Source organism: Hemibagrus wyckioides, linkage group LG20 (assembly GCF_019097595.1).
Source record: "Hemibagrus wyckioides isolate EC202008001 linkage group LG20, SWU_Hwy_1.0, whole genome shotgun sequence".
NCBI lineage: Eukaryota > Metazoa > Chordata > Actinopteri > Siluriformes > Bagridae > Hemibagrus > Hemibagrus wyckioides.
Window position 1 is genome coordinate 18,456,434 of NC_080729.1, and position 20,000 is coordinate 18,476,433.

Consider the following 20,000-nt stretch of genomic DNA (forward strand, 5'->3'; position numbering starts at 1 on the left):
TACACTATATAGATAGATAGATAGATAGATAGATAGATAGATAGATAGATAGATAGATAGATAGATAGATAGAAATGACTGAGTCTAGTTATTCTTACACTACCATCAGTTTTTGTGTGTTATAAAGCGCTTGGCAGCAGCTGGCAGGGGTTTATGGGTAAAGCAGCGCTGGCTGATGGCACGTGTGTGTGACACCGGGGTGGAGTCATGCAGTCAGAATGCTTTACACTAACTTCACAGAGAAAACATGTTCACTTTCGCTTAACAAGTTTAAAATGTCTGCATACACACACACACACACACACACACACACACACACACACACAGCCTGACTCCAATTGTCCACAAGCTTAACACATGAGCCAAAACAAACTATAAACCTTTTACCATCATGTTGAGAGTCTCTCTCTGTCTGTCTGTTTCTCTCTCTCTCTCTCTCTCTCGCTCTCTCTCCTCACGCCCCCACTCTACCCCCCCCACACATATACACACTCTTTCTCTCTCTCACACACATTCTCTGTCTCTCTCCCTCTCTTTTGCTCACTCTGTCTGCCTCTCTCTCTCTCTCTTTCTGTCTGTCTGTCTTCTCACTCAACCTCTCTTTCTCAGTTTCTGTCTTTCCCTCTCTTTTTATTCTATCTGTCTCTCACTCATCCTCTCTCTCTCTCTCTCTCTCTCCACACACATGCTGATGCACTTCTCAGCTGAAAACACACCAGGCATCAGCGCTTGCCAGATAGTGATGAAGTGATTAACTGTGCCATTAGTCTGAACCTAGTAAATCTGCCATAAAGTGATACTGCAAAAGCCATCATTGTATATTTAACAATATAACAATACAGTACTGATATTACGATATATATGAACCCCAGGATACACTTCACATCTCTGAGTGTGGGGGATGATATCGGACACGTTATCAGTGCGTTTAGAATTCCATTTAATTCTACACAACTCTATTTGTAGGGTGATTTTAACAAAGCAGTTGTATAGAAATATAAACATCCAGGAATTAAATGATAAAATAATAGCTCCACCCTTACTCAGTGGAAAAATTAATCATTAGATTGATTGGATTCTCGAATTCGGATTGGTCAGAAGGGTGTTGACTGTTTTTTTTTTTTAACATCAGTTTAGACTTGGATTCCAGTCACGTTTTCTATTAAAGCGATCGTCCCAATACGTGATCGTTTCCATAGCAACACAAGCGGATAGATTTAAAAAGAATCACGACATTGTTGAAATAATTAAGTTTTCCATAAATATTTTATTCCCTACATATTACCCCCTTCGACTACTAGTACAGATTCAAATGTGATATTAAACACATCTGGAAATCCGATCTGACTCCAAAACCTCACACATCAGACCAGGACAGGGTTTTTAAGAACACGGATCTCTTGGCTCTACTCGGCCGTGTTAAACGGTTCGAGGGTCCTCATATGGGTCTAAAATATCACCCAGGAATGTCCTGCTCTCCAAATAAACACCAACAAGCAGCAGCGCCGCAGCTGTTTATCTTCCCGACTTACGCTTTGACGTTTGCAGTCACGTGCACAGACCGGCTCGTCCCGACGTTAAATCGCGGCCTCGGGCTCGCTAAGGGATTCTAGCGCTCTGCATTCAGAACGTGTAAATCATATAAATGTGTTTGTCAGACCCTCGACCCGTTGTGTTGCGTTAGTGCGAGAGAGCATTTGGATCGTGATCAGAAGTATAGCGAGCTGTCATTCATTCGCAGAATTCGGGACGGGAGAACATGCGAGAGCCAAGCACCAACCGGAGGCAGAGGAATGGCAGCGGTCCAGAGCCAGAGAGAAAAAACTCAGACCTCTCTCTCTCTCTCTCTCTCTGCCTGCTTTTCCCTACACGTAAACCATCCTGGCATATGATTCCTCAGTGTGGATTGACTTATGGAGAAAAAAAGCCTCAGATTTATATACACTTCATTTGTAACATTTACAAGAGAGTACGCTTTAGAGAAATCACTCCATTTGCGCTCGGAGGAAGTCCGTTTAGCTCCCGGGCCTCTATGGCAATCTGCTTGACTCGGTAAAAGCTTTGATTCTCCTTCTCAAGGACACAATACAAAGACAGCGTATTTCAGATTTTTAGTTAAAACCTTGCCTGGCGATCGCCTGGCCTCTCTTCCAAGAATGATGAGGACGTTTACCACAGCGTCTGGCAGACGTCTCGTATCCGGTACGACTTACAGAAGTGCTTTATCCAAAAACATATCCTCATGCTTGTGCAAATAGGTCAGGGAGTAAAAATAGCTTCGAGACGCACCACGGAGGAGGTGGTACGATGAGTTTGTATGACAGTAAAGAAGGGAAGGTGGCACTGGATTCCTGTAGCTGCCTCATCTGACGCTTTCCTACTGAGGCAAAAAACAAACCAGCGGCGAGTTCACACACTCCCTGACACGGATCCCAGTGTCTCCAGGGTATAAGGAAGGTACGGTATCAAGACCTGTCTTTGTTCTGCACCACGATGATGGAATGAACTTCCTCTAGATGTCCAGACAGCTGAGTCACTGGCTGCTTTCAAACCATGTCTAAAGACCTAGTACTTCCTGAACGACTTAAACTACACTTACAAATCGTAAAAATATTGTCGGCCTGCATTTCTTGATATATTACCTCAGTTTTTAGTCAGAGTTTTTGATACTCTTAGTCTGTGACCTACTGAGAGAGAGCCAGAGGTGACGACGAGGAAAAACTCCCTGAGACGATATGAGGAGGAATGATAAGGACGTCGGACAGATGGCATTATTGTACATTTAAACGAGTCTTTGTTGAAAATCAGATATTTGATTAACCCTTTTTACTGCCAGTGGAAAAGATAAGGACTTGATATGAATGAATTAATATCTGATCTAAAACGAGTCTGTTGGCTTTAGACGTGTTTTAGACGTGTTTTCCCCTCTGTTGGAGAACCTTACACAGAATTTTACTGGTTGAAGATGAAATCTGAGCTGCTTTTTAGATGAACAAGCACTCAGAGCATCTCAGAGAGCAGGCATGGGTTTCAGATCAACATTTACTTTAAAGATAGAAACATTAGTGTGGAAAAAAAACAAACCGTTTTTGATTTTTGGAACTTTTTTATGGATATATTGCCCCTAGTCGGCTAGATAAAAGCTGGAATACTTCTAAAAAAAACTATAAATTAAATACAAGAAGCTTCTGAGTGTCTGCTTTCATATGAGCTTCATGACAAGGACATTCAATGCTGAACATGGACACGAGAAATACAGGCGCAAACTCCATATTTTTGTTCTCTGGGGAAAAAGAGTTAAAAGCATTTCTGTTACATTGCTGTGAAATAACACGTGTATACACGTACTGTGTAAGCTGTAACAGAGGTAAACTCACGTGGAACAGCGACGCCAAAGTGCTCCGGGTCCGAGAGAAGGAGTTTTCTTTTCAGCTCGGTTAAACCGACACCACTAGGCCCTGTTGGACATACACACATACACAAACCCCATTATTAGCGTCATTAGTGAGTGCATTTAAACCCACAGTTTCATCGCGCTTCTGATATAAACATTGACGTACGAGCTTGAGAGAGAAATAGTTGACTTTTAACTGCTTTTTGATGCGCAAAATCAAAAGCCTGCGCTCGTGAGCCATGTACCAGTGTGCCACCATCTGAAGTTTCCATTACTGGGGTGTGAGTGCAGACTGAATGGGATAACACTGTATTGATTTCAGCTGATGGCTCTGCTCACTCGCACACATCCAGAACACGGAGCCTGAGCTGCTCCTGGGAGGAAAAGCCAGACTAGCGTGGCGGGGATGAAAGATCTGTCTGATACCCATTTAGGACAAACTCAAGGCTCAAGCTCTGGGAAGTGCGCACGCGTGCATGATGAGCAACAGTGTTCTGTTGCTAAGTGGCTAGGAATTCCGCAAATATCTGCCCTGGTAATCATGCATGAAATAGTTGAATTGCGTCTGTTAAATGGCTTTAACAGAACAACAAAAAGCCAAATGAGGAAAAGGAATAAAAACGAATAGTTGGCCGCTGCTGCTCCAGGCTCGTGTGGGCGTCCTGCCTGCTGCCTCGTCCTCAGTCACCGTCACACCGGAGGACAGACGTGTTTTTTAAAAAGAGCCTATTTGTCTCTCTTTCTCTGTGGTCGCTTGAGCAAACACATTTAGGAAGCCATCGTCGGAGTTATATCGCATACCTACGTAAATAGATATCATGGAAGTTAATGCCCCGTGTTAGAGGCCAACGTAAGCCTGAGGGAATGACAGAGGTGAAAAGTGAAACTAGCAATTTGGACATGAAGCTGCTCATTTGGAATAGATGAGGGATGGAGGAAGGCAGCTTTGGTGGGCTGGATGTATTGTTTGTTTCCTGAAAAACAGGAGCTCTTAAATACATGAAAAAAATAATAGCACTCACGAGCTCGGTATTATACGGTTCTGGTATTTTGGTTTTAAATGAGTTTACCACCTACACTTCATTGGTTTATTCTCCTGTGGATGTTATTCAGCTTCTCGGCGAAGATATTATTTAAGTTTTTCCAACCACAAACCTATAAATTAACTTGTTTTTATGTTCTCTAATGTTCTATCAGGCAGCCAATCATCATTCAGGATGAACACAGGTCTCATAGCGTTGTCCAATCAAGATCCAGGTTTTACATTATTTACGTTCTGAAAAGAGAAGAGTGGAGTTGAAGATTCTGGACAGCGAGACAGAGCAACCATCTATGAATATAATATAATATAATATAATATAATATAATATAATATAATATAATATAATATAATATAATATCATATAATATCATATAATATCATATGATATGATATGATAAAGAAAATAAGTGTACAAAATATACAGTCTTTCTGTACTCACTTGTTTTACCATTTAATTATTTACAAAATGTCTTGTGGAGCAGAACGCTAATATTTCATTAGCATTGAATGTTACTGACACTGGGATTAGCCTGCTACATGCTATGTGTACGTGTTTTTTCAATGTAAAATGTCTAGGAAAATAGTTTAGGAACACTTTTTGTTAGGAAAGAAAGAAAAATAGAAAGAAAGATTTTGTAAATCTTATAAATATTAGAGAATACATTTATGATAAAAGTTACCAAAAAGAAAGCATTTATTGTTTTAAGCTGGTCTGAATAGGCGGCTCAGCATCTTCAAATTGACGAGTTTAATTAGCAGATAAAAATGAGTTGTTTAACATTTATAGAACAATAAAGTAGTGTGGTTGGTGACTGTAAAACAATCCACTTTATAAATGTCTAAATGTGAATTTGAAGTCCAGACCTTATCGAGATCTAAATATTATTTTGAAATTTCTTTCTGAACTCAGATCGGCGCATCCCCTAGATACAACCTTATATTACTAAAGGCACAAATGTCTGAAGAGGAAAAGAAAGGCTTGTTCTGGCCATGGTCTGCAAATCTCTAAATCAATTGACCAATCCAAGATAATGCAGAGCAGTGCTTTGTTTCTTGGATGTTCGGCATTTGCGGTCAGTTTCCTTTCGGTTTCAGCGGCAGACACCCCGCGTTTGACCTTGCTGAGATGATTAAGCTGCTTTGAAATCGAACCGTGCGGTCTACGGATATTTTGGCCCGAGTCAAGGCTCCCTTGAAGACCTTTGAGTACTGGAAGAGATATTATCACGCCCCTGTGCGCTTTCTGTTGTTTTTGCAACAACAAAGCTTACATCTGCTGCGGTGCCGCCGCCAGGGCCTGTTCACACCTCTGATGTATCGAGGAATGAATTTAATAAATTTGCCACGGAGACATATTTTTATTTCAGCGATCTGAGATGGAGCGAGAAAGCTTGGAAGCGCTCAGTTCCGTGCACTTGTAGTTATGCAAGAGCCGGCGCACTTACAGGGTTACAGTTACAAAACTTCTGAAACGGTTTGTTTTCACTCCACATCAAAATGTCATCCGGACAAAAAGCAAGGCGGCAAAAGGAGAACAGCAGACCTTCCATTACATCAGGTCTGAAGAGTTACGCTCTCTGAAGCCGTCCAAGCGGAGGTCGAGTTTATGTTACGGCCTCGGACCTGATGAAGTGCTGCGACGGGATCGTGAGTGGACAGGAGCGGTTTGGACACGTCGACTAGACGAGCGTGCCGATCCCGGGCGACTCGTCCCGCGCCTGGCCTGGCCATTTGAGCCGAACGTTCTGCAGACCCGAGGTGAAGTCCAGGCAGAGCAATGAAAACAGATCCATCCTGCAGATCTGTTTCTCCGAGTTGCAACTTTCCAGATTGTAAAAGTATCCATACGCCTCTCTCTTAAGGCTAGTCAGCTTCAAGGAAAGGAAATCGTAAGGCGGCAGATAAGACGCAGGGTTTCATTGAAAAACGTCCAAGATTCCATGGAGAAGTGCCAGGAGGTCATTGGAAGCTCGGGTTTACTCTCGAGGGGCCGAACGATAGAGCGAGGCTGAATAAAAATACAAACGAGTGGCGTAGGCAGCGAGGCTAGACTCTACTGTAGCCTCGTAACCACAAAGACTCTAAAAGACGTCAAGACGGTCTAATGAGGAATTTATAGAGGGTCGTAAAATCCTGTAAAAACGACTACATTCATTAAGTCAGACTCTTCTAACACAGAGAACACTCCGCCACAGTGTTGGTGACTGAACCAGCTGTGATTCATTTAAATACGGTATTGTTTCTATAGCGACGCCTCATCCAATCTAAAGGTGCGTCCCAAATTCCACACTTACGCACTACGCCATCGTGTAGAATAAATAGTGTGGGTCATGCGATCACGCTGAACATGTCCAAGAAGACTTAATGAATGAAATGCACTTTAAATACAAAGTGTAGAATATTGGACACCTTACGCTTTGATCACATAGCAAAAGAGGGGCGGGGCTAAGCTATCCAGGATGATTATACACTAGACGCTAGAGTACATAGTGTAAGGGTGTAGTTGATGATTTGGGATGCAGCTCATGGTAATAGTTGTATGGTCAGGAGACGTTTAATTAAAGGTTTAGGGAAGGAGTCTCCAGAGCTTTGTCACAGACAGAAAGGTCGTGGGAAAGTGACGTTCTTGCATTTATTTAAAAAAAAATTGCTTTGCTTGATGAAGATGAACCAAACAAATCAGATACTGCTGTTTCAAGAAAACAAACAACTAGCAGTCATGTTGATTATGTAACAGCTTTTTATCCAGAATTTTACAGTAAGTACGACCAAAACTGGAGACTCCTTCCATAAACGCTAGCGAAATCACTGTGCAAGCGACATCTCTGTTATCATCTACGTACCAACCAGCAGCACGAGGCGGTACGGTTCTCCAGGCTGTCTGACATAAGGCACCACCTCCTGGTAGCTGGAAATGTGGTTCTCTCCATCGACTTCGCTCTTCTTCCATTTCGCTTGCATTTCTTGTCTCCTGTGGTCCTTCTTACTCAACCGGAAGCTTCTCCTCAACCCGGCTAGACGGAAAGAAGGCTCACAGCAGACATCATACAGAACTCTAGAGTTTATGTACATCATCTAGCTCTGAAAAGTCTTACTGTAGGGTGTTGTGAGTGGTGTTTTTCCAGTCTAACGCAAACTCAGCTGTCATTTCTTCAACACAAGCTTCCATGGCTGTCATCCAGAGGGGAGCAGAACTAACCAGCGCTCCATGCAGAAAGATTAGCGTGACACACAAGACACTGATTGCCATTTAATGGTGACAAATCCTCGTTCTTAACCACCAGCTCCATGCGAGGACACTTGATACGCAGCATCTGGCTGCTAACGCCGTGATTAACGGGTACAGAATGTTTAGCTGTGCTTCGAAGGATTCTTTCGGAGCTTTTGGAAATGGAAAGGAACAAGTCACATCACTCTGAAAAAACTTTCCACAACATAACCAAACCGCGAGAGCGCGAGCTGCACAGGGCATCGGAGTTTCCTCGCCGCTCCAAACTCGTAAAGTTGATGTACTATATAACTCGACAATATAAACGTAACATATAGCTCCTGGACGTCCGGAAACCAGCGCATGCATCGGGAAGAGTATCACGTTACTAATACTCTAATCATGTCTTCAGTTTTGTTGGTATTTTTTGTTGTGGGATGACGAATACGGCCAAATATGCATCTCTTTACATATATATGGTTTCTTAAACCGAAATATTTCCACATGGAAAGAAAAAAAGAAAAGAAAACTCCACTCTGAAGGATTTATTTTATAATGAAATTCTGAGCTGATACAGTTAACTACATTACCCATAATGCCGTCCGGCTACTTGCTGATAGCAGCACATTAGGATTGAAACCTCACAACATGTCTATATAAAGAGAGCGATGCAGCGGCGCTTTAATCTTTCTCCTCACCTTTACACTCTGCTCCAACAGATCAGCTTCTAAACATCACCTTGTCAAGTGACATCGCACTCATCATTACCCACAATGCCGTTCAGCTACCTTCTGATAATAGCACTGCGGGATTTCTTCCATATTACATTTCTGTATAAACTAAGTGATGCAGCGGCGCTTTAATCCTTCTCAGCCCAGCTCTTCTCTTCTATACACTCTGCAGAATAGAACATGCCACCTTTGTCAATGACATCACACTTATCATTACCCACAATGCTGTTCGGCTTACTGCTGATAGCAGCACAGTAGGATTTATACCTCACAGCATTTCTATATAAACAGAACGATGCAGCGGCGCTTTAATCCTTCTCAGCCAATCCTTCTCATCTCCTCATCTAAAACAGGTTAGCTTCCAAATGCTGTCATTACCCACAATGCCATTCGACAACCTGATCTAAATTGGAATTCATGCGGCGGCACTTTAATCCCTCTCAGCCAAGCTCTCCTCATCTATACGCTAGATGAACAAAAGAGAACACGTCACCTTTGTCAATGACATCACACGTATCAGTACCCACAATAGCAGCACAGTAGGATTTATACCTCTCAGCATTTCTATATTAACAGAGCGATGCAGCGGCGCTTTAATCCTTTTCAGCCAAACTCTCCTCCTCTATACACTAGATGAACAGAACGTGTCACCTGTGTGAGTGACATCGCACTGATCATTACCCACAATGCCGTTCGACTACCTGCTAACAGCAGGATTTATACCTCTCAGCATTCCTATATAAACAGAGCGATGCAGCGGCGCTTTAATCCTTCTCAGCCAAGCTCTCACATTTCCCCATCTATACACCCTGTTTCAACATCCATCACCTTCGTCAATGACATCACACTTATCATTACCCACAGTGCCGTTCGGCTACCTGCTGAGTGGGATTTAATAGAGTGATGCAGCGGTGCTTTAGTCCTTCTCAGTCCTTTTCCACTACTTGTTTTTATTCTTAATAACGATATTCTATTAAAAAGCAGCTGAAAACCTAATCCGAAGCGATGGGAACCCTCCTCTTTCTCCGAAACGTGACCTGACGTCAGCGTGACACAAAAAAAAACATAACAACATACTTAACGTGTTTGAGGGCGGAGTTTTCCTTTCGACTCTGATCCGCTCGAGAAAGCCTCAGCGATTTAGCTCGGTGTTTGCGTGAGCCTGGCGCTCTTCCACAGGCTGATGAACACATGTCGAGCGTGTCTCACACTCACGCTCTCGCAGACGTGCAGTAGCCGCAGCACAAATCCACGGCTGATTGGCCACACCGATATCAATCTAACCGAATCCCTTAAACTGTTCCAGACATCTCTGTCCTGCATGGAGAATAACAAGTGGGCCTCGAGGCTAGGCAGCTTCTGCGCAGATAAATCTGAGGTTAGCGAGCCCTGACAGGAAAATAATTAAACCAATACTCCAAAAAAATTTTCTTTTTTTATAATCTGTGCAGATTGATTCCCTCACTGAATGAATCACTCTCCAGATAGCTGTTCTTCTTTCTCTCCTCCACCTTTTTTTTTCTAACCTGTGGGTGGGTTGTTTTTTTTTTGACATAATCCTGGATTATATGTGAGCGCACTGAGACAAACCTTTTCAAGGAAAAGCATACAGGAGATTTTGTTCTCGTCGCTGAAATGAACGCTGACACGTGCTGCCGCTGCGCTGGGAATTCGGGCGGGTTAGAGAAAACGACACCGGCGCTTTTTGGCTTTTCACAGAGTCTCTGCGTTTCGCGACCGTGACGTGCCCCGTGGAAATCGATCGGACGGCTGACTAAACACGTTTTCAAACCCGGTTATGAAATTTGGCGGACAAGCCGTTAGCGACACCGTGCCAGGACAAAAATTTCCCTAAGGTTCATGCTTTTTAGCTGTTTAGAACAGCTTCTTGTGATTTTGCCAATAGACAAAAAAAACCCCGAATGTGATGTACACTATATTGCCAAAAGTTTTGGGACACCCCTCCAAATCAGTGAATTCAGGTGTTGTTTTTCAGGGGTTGGACTCGGCCCCTTATTTCCAGTGAAAGGAACTCTTAATGCTTCAGCTTCATACCAAGACATTTTGGACAATTTCATGCTCTTTGTGGGAACAGTTTGTGGATGACCCCTTCCTGTTCCAACATGACTGCGCACCAGTGACCAAAGCAAGGTCCATAAAGACATGGATGAGTGAGTTTGGTGTGGAGGAACTTGACTGGCCTGCACAGAGTCCTGACCTCAACCCCATAGAACACGTTTGGGATGAATTAGAGCGGAGACTGCGAGACAGACCTTCTCATCCAACATCAGTACCTGACCTCACAAATGTGCTTCTAGAGGAACGGTCAAAAATTCCCATAAACACACTCCTAAGCCTTGTGGAAAGCCTTCCCAGAAGAGTCGAAGCTGTTATAGCTGCAAAGGGCGGGACAACTCCATATTACATTCATGTGCATGTAAAGACAGAAGTCCCAAAACTTTTGGCAATATAGTGTACCTGAAGGTCCAGAATTCACACACTGTGCTAAAAAATATTTTTAATTAACTATTTAATTACAAAAAACAATCACTTTAATCCAAATCCATATGGAGCATTAAACTGATGTTTTGTCACAGATTATCACTTTTTTTTCCCCAATCTTGTTTACTGAAACATGCTGGAGCCTCTGGATCCTCGCACCAGCTGCTGACCGGTGCTCATGACATGATTATGACTGAAAGTCTGACCAAACGCTTCTTCCAGACATGTCCAGAGACCAGGCCACACAATCGGTTTCCATAAACAGCAACAACTAGAAGATACGCCAACCCAACTGGCCAGGCTTATGTCTGCTTCACGCATGGCCTGCAGCGAAGCTGAGCTCTCACCACATGACTGTGGGAAGAAGCAAGAAGTTCAGTGAAGCTCAGTGGAACAGCGTCTGAAGGGATCCGTGGGTAGAACCGTCTTGCTCTCTTATTATATGCTAGAGAAACGCTGGTGTTTTGGATCGGGTTCCTCGTGTAATGACCTCGAGAGCATGCAGGAGAACATGGAAGGCAGAGAAAATACAGTACAGCTTGGAGATTCATGTGGATTTTTAATCGAAGACTTTGTTTTTTTTAAATAATGGATGTTTTAAGATGTCTTTGCTGTACTTCAGAGGACCGACGCGGCAGACCCGAGGTTCTCCTGCTCACTTTGGTTTCTTTCTGAAGACTAAACTCCTGAGATCGTGCTTTAAGAGAACATGGGAAGAACGATTTTTGGGATTGTATCATACACTTCATACTGAGATGTGTATTGTATTTCCTTTTAGAGAAAGGTTCACATTTATAGTAAAAAGACTCTCCAAGTTTATCATATGGTATCAGGCCTGAATCGAATCCTTTCAGCATTTTAATGAATCATATTGAAGTGTATTGAAATGTTACTTTATATTTGTTTGTACTGTATAATATACTGTGTATTGATGTGTATATTGCATTGTCTGAAAGTCAGAAATTCACACTTCCAGGGAAAAGATTCTCCAACTGAATTATCCTGGATTGAACCTGAATCAAATCAAAATGAATCATGTTGAAATGAATCGAATCATGGCTTGTTTAAAGGCAGCATTTTTCATATTGTGTCATATATACCATACATTGTGATGTCTATTGTATTTTTCTGAAAGATGGAGACTCACACCCTTAGTAAAAAAAGATTCTCCAACTGAATCATATTGGACTGAACCTGAATCAAATCAAGATGAATCATGTTGAAATGTATAGAATCAGGGCTTGTAATAAAGGTACCATTTGTTCGTATTGTATCATATATGCCATATATTGTGATGTGTGTGGTATCTTCTTCAATCGAGTGAATCACATTCCCAGTAATAAGAGTCTCCAACTGAATCATATTGTTTTTTCCCTGAATCAAATCAAAATGAATCATGTTGAAATGTATCGAATCATTGCTTGTTTAAAAGGAACCATTATTTATGGATCTTATTACATGTACCAAATATTGTCATGTGTATTGTATCTTCTGAAAGATGGAGACTCACACACCTAGTAAAAAAGATTCTCCAAATGATTCATGTATGACTTGAGCCCGAATCAAATCAAAATGAATCATGTGCTGAAATGTATCGAATGATGGCTTGTTATAAAGGTACCATTTTTCCTATAATATATACAACATGGAAATTGTTGTGTACTGTATCTATTAAAAGATGGAGACTCACACCATGTAAAAAAACAGTAATCATATTGGACTGGGCCTGAATCGAATCATATCACTGCCAGAATGAATCATATTTAAGTGTGTCAGAGTGTTATGTGGTTAACTGTACTGTTTTTATTCTATCGATTTTTGGAGGCTCACACCCCTAGTCTTGAACCGAATCATTTCGGATTGGGCCTGAATCAGATCGAAATGAATCGTGCTTAAAGGTATCAAATGTGTCAGTCTGAATCGAATCATATCACTGCTAAACTGAATCGTATTTAAGTGTGTCAGTTTTATGTGGTTAACTTTTATTTTATTGATTTTTTGATGTTTGGAGGCTCACACCCCTAGTCTCCAACTGAATCATATTGGATTAGGCCCGAATCAAATCGAAATGAATCGTGCTGAAATGTATCGGTCTGAATTGAATCATATCACTGCGGAACTGAATCGTATTTAAGTCTGTCAGTTAAGTGTTATCTGGTTAACGGTACTGTTTTTATTCTATCGATTTTTGGAGGCTCCCACCCCTAATCTCCAACTGAATCATTTCGGATTGGGCCTGAATCAAATCGAAATGAACCGTGCTTAAATGTGTCCGTCTGAATCGAATCATATCACTGCGGAACTGAATCGTATTTAAGTGTTACCTGGTTAAATGTACTGTTTTTATCGATTTTTCAGAAAGACGGAGATTCACCTCTTGTGAAAAGCGTCCCCAGTGTCCTCAGAACAAAAACTTGAACACGAAACAAAAAGAACTCTTTCTTGTAAACTTCAACGCAGACCTGAGGCTCTCCTGCTACCCTTGTCTACCTTGTGCTTGGCAGCCGAGTTCTATTACATCACCAGCGCCGATTGAAACTAGAACCTGAGAACCCAGACACGCACCGCATCCCATCCTGCAGAATCCGGGTCTGATTTACTTAAGAAAAAACAAAAAAAAAAGTGGCGATATGAAACGATACGTCTTAATTCGAAGTCCACGCGATGCTCCTTGGTGAAGTTCATCCGTCTTTGGCTTCCGATTAAAAAAAAATGACCGAGTGACCGTAACTTATCGATTGCATCAGCCTGCATGGTAAAGCCATTACCTTGTGAATGAAGCCCTTTGGGTTGTCTTCTACCCAGACTCAGCGCACTAATGCACACATGCTGCGGCTACCTGACACTGAAATCATCCAAAGGATCTGGAGAAATAGAGAAGCAATCTGGACTGCTGAACCGTGCATTAGTGTCTTGGCTCCTGTTAGACTGCACACTGATTAAATAATCTGGTTTGTAAATACTGCCTGTTTTTTTTTGTTTTTTTTTTATTTTTAATGTTTTCCATGTCTGGACCTTATTGGGATCTGCTGATACCTTTTCCAGGTCTCTGTTTTGCTTTCTCTTAAATATTATTCAAATAAAAATAAAACTCAACCCAGCCCTTCTCCTTGACCCTTGTCCTCGCCGCCTCTGGGTCATATCTGATTGCGTCGCTCTGATCGGCGTATAAAACCCTGCTTCAAAGGCAGATTTATAGAAGAATGTTGCTACCAGAAAAGCTCTCCGTACGCATCGCAAAAAAAAAAAAAGAAGAAGCATGGTGCAGTTTTCCATCACGTCGTTCCTAAACCATCGCTGCGATAAATCACAGCTTTTTGGCCTACCTCGGAATGAGCCCGTCACAATCCGGCCACGTAGTAATGCCTTAAGCATGTTTTCTCCAAGGGGTCGCTGTGGGATTGATGCGAGCTTGGCTATCGCGTCTGTGCCTGAGATTTGCTGTGGACAAGCTGACGTTTCGCCAGAAAAAGAAAAGAAAGAAGAAAAAAAAACAGAAAGAGAGAGACTCTCTCTGCTTTACTCATACCGTTGCCTGGCTGCTTCGCTTCACTCACCCTACTCCTGCTCGCTGAGGCTCTTTATCACCAATGGACCAGAGCAAAGCACCCAGTCTGGAGCTATTAAAGAGCTCCAAATTAACATGAATACTCAAACCAGATCGACGTAAATCAAGAACTAATGAGACTGTCGAGCGGCCTTGAAAGGACAAATGTATCATGAGATGGATATGTGCCATGGGGGAGATTAAAGCAGCGTTAAGGAAAGCTCTGTTGTAGCATTTTAGCGCACAGGAGTCCAGTTTAAAAAAAAAACAAAAAAAAAGGGAAGATTTTAGATTTATACGATCAACAAGAACGATGAATGGTTCAAGAAAGAAATGTTTCTTACCCATGTGTATTCCGTGTATGGCCACGTAATCTGCATCGACTTGAGAGGACAGAAAATATCAACGAAAGTTAGAAATATGAGTGAAGAAGTCGTTATTAAGGGGATTGTGGATTTCACACTCAGGGAGGATAAGAACAGAAGGAAGGAAGGAAGGAAGGAAGGAAGGAAGGAAGGAAGGAAGGAAAAGGTGCAGGTTATCACCTTTATCTACGAGTTGAATAAAATACAAACACTTTACAGTAAATAGATACAAGTCACATGACTACACTGAACACGACGCAGCCCTTCGTTACAATCCTCCTTGTGTCATTTTCTTGATTCGACTCCAGATTTTAGTCCAAATATTTAACAAAGACTTTTGTTGTTCTAGACACGTTGTATTCATGCCGCAAATCTGTAAAGCGAGGAAACTTTCCGCTCTAAGTTGTTTATTCGCTTCGATTTTCAGTTCATTTCTGCCTCAACCTAAAATAGAAAGATGTTTTTAATTAAACACCAGTTTAATTGTAAAGAAAACGAATCATGTTGGGACGTCTAGGAATGTTAGAATTTGTTTTTAATAACTTTTTTTTTCCCCACGCAGACATTCTACAGACAGAGAAGCACAGGAGGAACATCCAAACTCCACCCACATCCAGGGGAAGACAGAATTCGAACCACCAACACGGGTTTATTTGTAAAGTAATCGAATCATGTTAGGACCTCTAGACATTTTAGAAATTGTAATTAGTTTACTCCCCCCCCCCCACACAAACGCTCTACAGACAGAGAAGCACAGCGAAAACATTCAGACTCCGCCCGTTAGAAAAAACGTCACCAAATATTAAATTTATTTAAAATAATTCCCTAAAAATCGCTGATTGCTTCTTTAATGTTAGCTATGAATTTATATGCCTAAAAAATGTAAATAAATAAATGTAAAAAAGTTTTATTTACTCCACATATACCATGCATTCTATAATAAAGAATCAAAGCAAAAAAAAAATCCCTTTATATTACAATATTATATATATATATATATATATATATATATATATATATATATATATATATATATATATATATATATATATGTGAAGGAAAAGCGTGGAAAATTAGAGGTGAGCAAACGAGGCGTGACACGAAGCTGAAAGAATGAGCGATTACCTTCCTCATCGTCTGTTCAGCGTGAGCAGAAAGGACAGAGTATTTCTTTTAGCAGTTCTACATATCGGTTACGTTTCAAGACCTAAATCTAACCCAGAGTTCATTTACTGAATAAGGCAAGAAAATAAGGTACGTTTGAATTGATGTAAAGGTTCAAATGTTAAAATAAACAAGAGAACGATTAATATTTATTCTACAAGCGAATGAAAGAAAAAACAGAAGTGTATTAATTTCCAGCGCTCGGGGTATCAAGGCTGGAGATGACGGACTCCGCTGAGACTCGAGGATGAATGTCGCTAATTCTAATGCTGAGGAATTTCTAGATGATTTGTTGCAGTTTTCTATAGAGGAAGTAATAAAATATAACATGATGTGGAAAATAATCCACTCTGGGGTGATGTGACACGACCTGATGCATTCCAGTACCTTCCTATAACAGCAATAATCCTATAGAACTTTAGAGTTTTGTGCATCAAAACAGCAATATTTCATTCATTCATTCATCCATCTATCCATCCATCCATCCATTCCAACCATTCATCCATCTAACCATCCATTTATCTATCCATCCATTCATCCAACCATCTATTCATCCATCTATTTATCCACCCATCGTTTCATCCCTCTGTCCAACCATCCATCCATTAATCCAACCATCTGTCCATCAATATATCCATCCATACAACCATCCATTCATGGATCCGTTATCCATCCACATATCAAACCATCCATCCATCCATATATCAAACCATCCATCTATCCATCCATTCATCCATCCATCCATCCATCCATCCATTTATTCATTCATCCAAATATCCATTATTCCATTTTCCCATAAGTCTATCCCAGAAGACTGGGTACACCCTGCAAGACTTGCCAAAACATCACAGGACATACACACACACACACACACACACGCACTCTCTACAGACAGTTTAGAGATGCCAATCAGCCTATAACACTGTGGACTGAGGGAGGAAACTGCAGAACCCTGAGGAAACCCCTGACGCACTTTAATGTGTTAATGAACAATGTTTGTTTTTTAACATATATAGCTGCATTTAATGTAGTCCATGACACACGTACATCCCATAATACAAATAATAATAATAATAATAATAATAATAATAATAAATACATCTTGTTGCTAAGCAACCACCTCGACCTGGAGGATTTTCACTAATAAAAGCCACTGAGTGTTAGAAAGCCCTGAGAGTGGAGACTCCTTCCATAAATGTTCTCTAAACATCTCCAGACTCAAGACTTCACCATTTCAACAGTAACTTTTTTTAAAATTCCTCAATCAAGTGACAACATGTTTTCTTAATCTGCTTATCATCAGGCTTCGTTTACATGCAGTGTTTTTCTATAGTCCGTGCTGTTGCTATAGAAACAGCAACATATTGGAAGGAGCACATTAATATAAGTCTTGGCGGCCGGAGCTACCGTCAGAGCTGCAGCTCAAGAAAATGAACCCACTTCTCATTTGAGATTCAACAGCGGCGTCGCAGCAGAGCTGACTTTATCTGCTGTATCTGGAAAAAAGTTCTCCATGAGACACGTAATAAATAAATAAACACACAGATACATACACACTCACATACAGTTTCTCACAAAAGTGAGTACACCCCTCACATTGTTGTAAATATTTTATTATATCTTTTCATGTGACAACACTGAAGAAATGACCCTCTGCTTCAATGTACAGTAGTGAGTGTCCAGCCTGTAGAACAGTGTAAATTTGCTGTCCCCTCAAAACAACTCAACACACAGCCATTAATGTCTAAACCGTTGGCAACAAAAGTGACTACACCCCTAAGTGGAAATGTCCAAACTGGGCCCAAAGTTGCGCAATATTTTGCGTGGCCATCATTATTTTCCAGCACTGCCTTAACCCTCTTGGGCATGGAGTTCACCAGAGCTTCACAGGTTGCCACTGGAGTCCTCTTCCACTCCTCCATGATGAAATCACAGAGCTGGTGGATGTTAGAGACCTTGTGCTCCCCCACCTTAGGGTTTAGGTCTGGAGACATGCTTGGCCAGTCCATCACCTTTACCCTCAGCTTCTTTAGCAAGGCAGTGGTCATGTGGCAGTGTGTGTGGAGTTATTTTGAGGGGACAGCAAATTTACACTGTTCTACAGGCTGGACACTCACTACTGTACATTGGAGCAGAGTGGCATTACTTCAGTGGTGTCACATGACAAGATATAATAAAATATTTACAAAAATATCAGGGGTGTACTCACTTTTGTGAGATACTGTATACACGCACACACACATACATACACACACATACACACGCAAATATACACACACGGATAGATACATACACACTCACACACATACATACACACACATAAATACACACACACAGATACATACACACACACACACACACACTCATATATACACACAGATAGATATCTACACAGATACACACACACACTCATATATACACACACAGATAGATATCTACACACACACACATACACACACACACAGACACACACAAACACACACACAGATAGATACCTACACACACACACAGATACACACACACTCATATATACACACACAGATAGATATCTACACACACACACACACACACACACAGATAGACACACACACCCACATATACACACACAGATAGATACCTACACACACACACACACACAGATACACACAAACTCACATATACACACACAGATACATACACACTCACACACAGACAGATACACACACACACATATGTGCACACACATACATGCAGATATGTACACACACACACACACACACACAAACACACAAACACATACTGTGCACACACATGCGCAAACATAAATATACACACATATACACACACAGACAGACACGTACACACACATGCACACACACTCACACAGATGCATACACACTCACGTATACACACACAGACAGATACTTACAGACACACACACGGTGCGCATACATACACACACATACACACACACGCAAATACGCGCACACACACAGAGATACAATTACACACACACACACAGATACGTACACATACACACACATAGATACACAGATACATATATACACACACAAACATGTACACACCCACCCACAGATACATATACACACACACACACACAGCTGGGTCAAAACACATGTCACACCGATGCCAGATGTTGGAAGCGAGTGTCTCCTCGAAACACTTTCATGAACTCCAGGTGAAGTACGATGAGAGAGAAAGAGAAGCGACTCGTAGCAAAACCCGTTATTTCCAACAAGCCACCATAGCCACTTCATTACAGCAGCGCGGGTTCTGCTCACCCGGACCGAGCCCACACACCACGAGCTCCAGCCTTCCAGTAAGCCTTCTCCTTCCGTGACATGAAACCATGTTCTTCCTCGTCTAAAATAATCCCTCTCTCTCTTTCTCTCTCCCTCCCTTTCTCTCCCTGCTCCCTCTCTCTCTCTTTTCCTCTCCCTTTCTCCCTCTCTCTCTCTCTCTCTCTCCCTCCCTCTCTCCCTCTCCCCCCTTACTCCCTCTCCCTCTCTTTCTCTCTCTCTTTCTTTTTTCCCCCACTTCTTTAAAGCGCTCATCCCTCAGGAGGTCGTCTATCATTACCATGTTTACATCCAAGAGGTTGAGGAAATGACAGAGCAGCCCAGTTTAGAGGTGTTTGGCGGTGTTTAGCGCTGCGTAATGCCCGTGTTTGCTCTCGGTCATCTTCCAAATATAGGAGGTCAGAACGCCATGACAGGCAGAATGATTACACGCTGGGGACTGATGGATGAGGTGGCTGCTTCTCTTTTATTTCTGTGACAGATAGCATCGATAAACAACAAGCCTGTGAGTCAAGCCTGTGGGAACTCGGGTTCAACCTTCTCGAGCTGGGGTTCGGATGTTTATAGCGTGTGTGTGTGTGTGTGTGTGTGTTTGATTTAAATATGGTTGTTGCCTTTGCTTATGACTTAAAAAGCAGTTCGTAGAACCAAATACACTGAATAACGGACATTAAATAACATTTATTCAGTCTGTGAGTAAAAGAAATATATGACCACAGCATCCAAAATGAACTACTGGACATTTGGG

At 41.7% G+C, this 20,000-nt stretch overlaps 1 protein-coding gene across 1 annotated transcript in view; it reads right to left on the reverse strand.

Annotated features, from left to right (window-relative positions):
- The window catches only part of mpp7b (MAGUK p55 scaffold protein 7b), a 56,409-nt gene that overhangs the window by 13,086 nt on the left and 23,323 nt on the right, over positions 1–20,000 (reverse strand). Inside the window, exons 9-10 of the mRNA XM_058418176.1 lie at positions 14,769–14,807; positions 7,280–7,450 (exon numbers count right to left, since the gene is read on the reverse strand). Coding sequence (XP_058274159.1) covers positions 7,280–7,450; positions 14,769–14,807 — 210 coding nt within the window. The remainder of the gene's footprint in view (positions 1–7,279; positions 7,451–14,768; positions 14,808–20,000) is intronic.